At 61.7% G+C, this 3,273-nt stretch overlaps 1 protein-coding gene across 1 annotated transcript; it reads left to right on the top strand.

The window, feature by feature from the left end:
- Window positions 1-6: 6 nt before the first annotated feature.
- Window positions 7-2,835, top strand: LOC120497088. The gene is made up of 2 exons (XM_039698141.1): window positions 7-2,251; window positions 2,480-2,835. Exons 1-2 carry the CDS (start codon window positions 67-69, stop codon window positions 2,833-2,835), a joined length of 2,541 nt encoding a protein of 846 aa, XP_039554075.1. The 5' UTR covers window positions 7-66.
- The last annotated feature ends 438 nt before the right edge of the window (window positions 2,836-3,273 follow it).

The following is a 3,273-nucleotide window of genomic DNA, read 5'->3' as shown; positions in this document are numbered from 1 at the left end:
CGTTTGCCCCTTCCCTGCTGGGAGCTTGGCTTGCTGTCCTGTGATAGCGGCACTCCTGTGGGTATCATGAGTGCATTTGGTGTGTTGGGTTCGTGGAGACGGGTCCTGGCGACCAGTGAGATCTCCGTGCCCTGGAGTGATTTCGAAACACTCCTTTGCTGGGCTACACAGCGGGGATTCTTTTCCGACCCTACGGAGGCGTTCTCTGAGGCGGCGTGGTCTTGCGTGAATGACCACCTCGTGCAGGAGATGATGGCTGGTGGTCCTGCCAGCGTGAAATTGATGTGGCACACATTGCAGGATGTTGCTCGGGCTGCATGGGGGTCTGAACCTTGCAGCTCTGCAGGTTCCCGGAAGGACCTGTCCGTCTCGGATGGGGATGAAAGGGAATCTGAGCTTTTGAGCGACGCAGAAGCTTCCTCCGCTTCCCGGCGGGGGGAGCTGGAGGATGATTCCGCCTCCGAGGGTGGTGGTTGGTCCTCGGAGGAGGATCGGTCTCTCACCCCTCGGTTCCAGAGTGGTCAGCCGGGGGGCGGAGTCCCGCGGGTTTCTGGGGGTCCCGGGGAGGCAGCTCGGCTGACTCGCCCTGCCCCGAACCGCGGTGTGGAGGGGCAGCCGTCGTCCCCCTGTGCCTTCCCGGCGCTCGGGGGCGATGAGGGGCCCCTGGATCAGTGCCCGGTTTTGTTCGGGTCTGATTTGGTGACAACGCTCTGTTCGCATTGTGGTAAGTCCACAACATATTCCCTGCGGCCGGCGGAAGCGGGTTCGCCCGCTTCAGATTCGGGCCCGTCCCGCGGGGGGACAGTCTCTCCTGTTTCTGAGCCTGAGCAGCCCGCCGGGCATGCGCAGGCGGTGGAGGCTGCCGGAGGCGGGGCGTTGGTCGGTGCTCGATCTCGTCCCATCATGGTGGGCGGCATGCCTGCCTCGCTGTGTACAGCGGAGGCGGAGTCGGCTGCGGCCTCCCGTGAGATGGGGCGGGTGCTGCTAGGGGCTGTGCCAACCTCCCTTGTGCCGCCCCGCGCTGACGTGGCTCCGCGAGCCGCATCTCTCCCTGTGTCCCGCCCCTCCCCTGCGCGGGAGACGGGTGGCTCCGCGTCGGGTTGGCGGTCTGTGCCGGCGCCTGCGTCCACTGCGGCGCCCTCTGCCGGTGCCGAGGCGGACGGCGCTGCCGGGGGAGCAGCTGGTTCGGCCCCGCAGTCCCCGTCTTCTGCGGGGGCTGCGGCGCGCCAGGGCGCTGGGGTGTTCACCTTTAGCGCGACTGCTGACGCGGCCAGCGGGAAACCGGTGTTCTCCCGGGGTCGCAGGTCCTCCCTGCCGGGTGTGTGGACTCTTCCCCCGTGCCAGGTGACCGTGCGTCCGAAGGATCCCAGGCGATTCTGGGGGGAAGTCGGAGCTACGGCTGATGAGATGCGTGAGCCTGTCTCCTCGCAGCGTCTGCAGGATCACGGAGGGGGCTCCTCTGGCTCTGCTGGTGCTGCGGGGGATGCGGGGTCGAGTGCTGTCGCAGTGCCTCGCAGTCAGGCAGCTGCTCTTGTTCCCGTGGGGCCCACGGGACGGGATACGGCAGGTATTGCGGCCTTGCCAGAAGGCCCCCAGGCTTTTCCTGTGATCAGGGGCCTTGCTCATAACACTTATGAGCCTCTGCCCTTCAAGACAAAGACAAAACTCCGTGAGACGGTTGCTCGACATGGTCTGGGCTCTTCTGAAGTCATGCACATGCTTCGCATGATTTCTCCTGAGGTGCGCACGCCTGCCGATGTCCGTGACGTTGCGCGTGCTCTTTTTGATCCCGTGCAATTTGGCGTCTTTGAGACCAAGTGGGCTCGCTTGGCAGCCACTACAGCACAGCATAATGCTACACTGGGGCCGCAGGATCCCAGGAGAGTGGCTGACGTTGACATGCTGATGGGTACAGGCAATTACACTGAGCCTCAGGGACAGGCTGGTTTCTCTCCCTCCGTGCTTGAGCAGTGTCAAGCACTAGGCATGTCGGCAGTGATTCAGACCGTAGAAATGGCTGCTCCACGGCAACCATTTGCAACCATTGTCCAGAAGGCTGATGAGCCTTTCATGACATTCGTGGGGAGGCTGACTGCCTCGGTGGAGAGGCAACTGACAAATCCGCTGACACGAGAGGCTGTGATTGCGGACCTAGCGAGGAGCAACTGTACGGCAGACTGTAAGAGAGTCATAGACGCTCTTCCTGGTGGGGCTACTGTCTCGCAAATGACAGAGGCCTGTTCGGTCATAGGTCCCCCTGTTTTTGCAACCATTGTCCAGAAGGCTGATGAGCCTTTCATGACATTCGTGGGGAGGCTGACTGCCTCGGTGGAGAGGCAACTGACAAATCCGCTGACACGAGAGGCTGTGATTGCGGACCTAGCGAGGAGCAACTGTACGGCAGACTGTAAGAGAGTCATAGACGCTCTTCCTGGTGGGGCTACTGTCTCGCAAATGACAGAGGCCTGTTCGGTCATAGGTCCCCCTGTTCAGAAGATGGCTGCCTGGGCTACTGCTGCGCAGCCAGTCTGGGCAGCGCCACAGGGCTGGCAGAAGCAGCAGGGGAATGCTCAGGGCAGCAAGAAACGGGGGAAGAAAGAACAGAAGGAAAAGATTCCTATGTTTCTGTGTGGTCGGTGTGGAAGACCGAACCATATGACAAATGTCTGCAAGGCAACGGTTCATGCTAATGGCCAGGCACTGCCGGGCTCGGGAAACGGGAAGCGAAGCGCGAAGGGGAGACGCGCTCAGACACAAGCTTCTCTCCAGACCCTGGAGCCGATGGAGGTTTGCTCAGTCGGCTTGCAGCCAGCACCCGCGGCTCAGCGGGTGTAGACGTCTGCACAGCAGCAACGGTTGTGTTAGAATCTTGTGAAGTACACAAGGTTCCCCTAGATGCCTTTGGTCCCTTGGGTGGGGGCATGAGTGCTCTCTTGATGGGGAGGTCTAGTGCCACCCTTCAGGGCATCGTTGTGCATCTGGGGCTCATTGATGCAGACTTTACAGGGCAGATTTGTGCCATGGTTTCCACACCCACCCCCCCGGTCACGATCCCGAAAGGGACACGACTTGCTCAACTTGTGCCCTTTAAGTCCTCTGTTCGCAGGGCAGCGGACCGGTCGCGTGGAGCTAGCGGTTTCGGATCCACTGGGCCGCCTCAAGTGCACTGGACTGCTGTTCTGACCAAGGAACGTCCTGAGATGATGTGTGCCCTGTCCATTCCTGGTGTGACGCCGTCGGAGACTCGCCTTCGCGGGCTTCTTGACAGCGGCG

Source organism: Passer montanus, unplaced genomic scaffold (genome assembly GCF_014805655.1).
Source record: "Passer montanus isolate IOZ18808 unplaced genomic scaffold, ASM1480565v1 scaffold1209, whole genome shotgun sequence".
NCBI lineage: Eukaryota > Metazoa > Chordata > Aves > Passeriformes > Passeridae > Passer > Passer montanus.
This window is presented reverse-complemented; position numbering and strand designations above follow the sequence as displayed.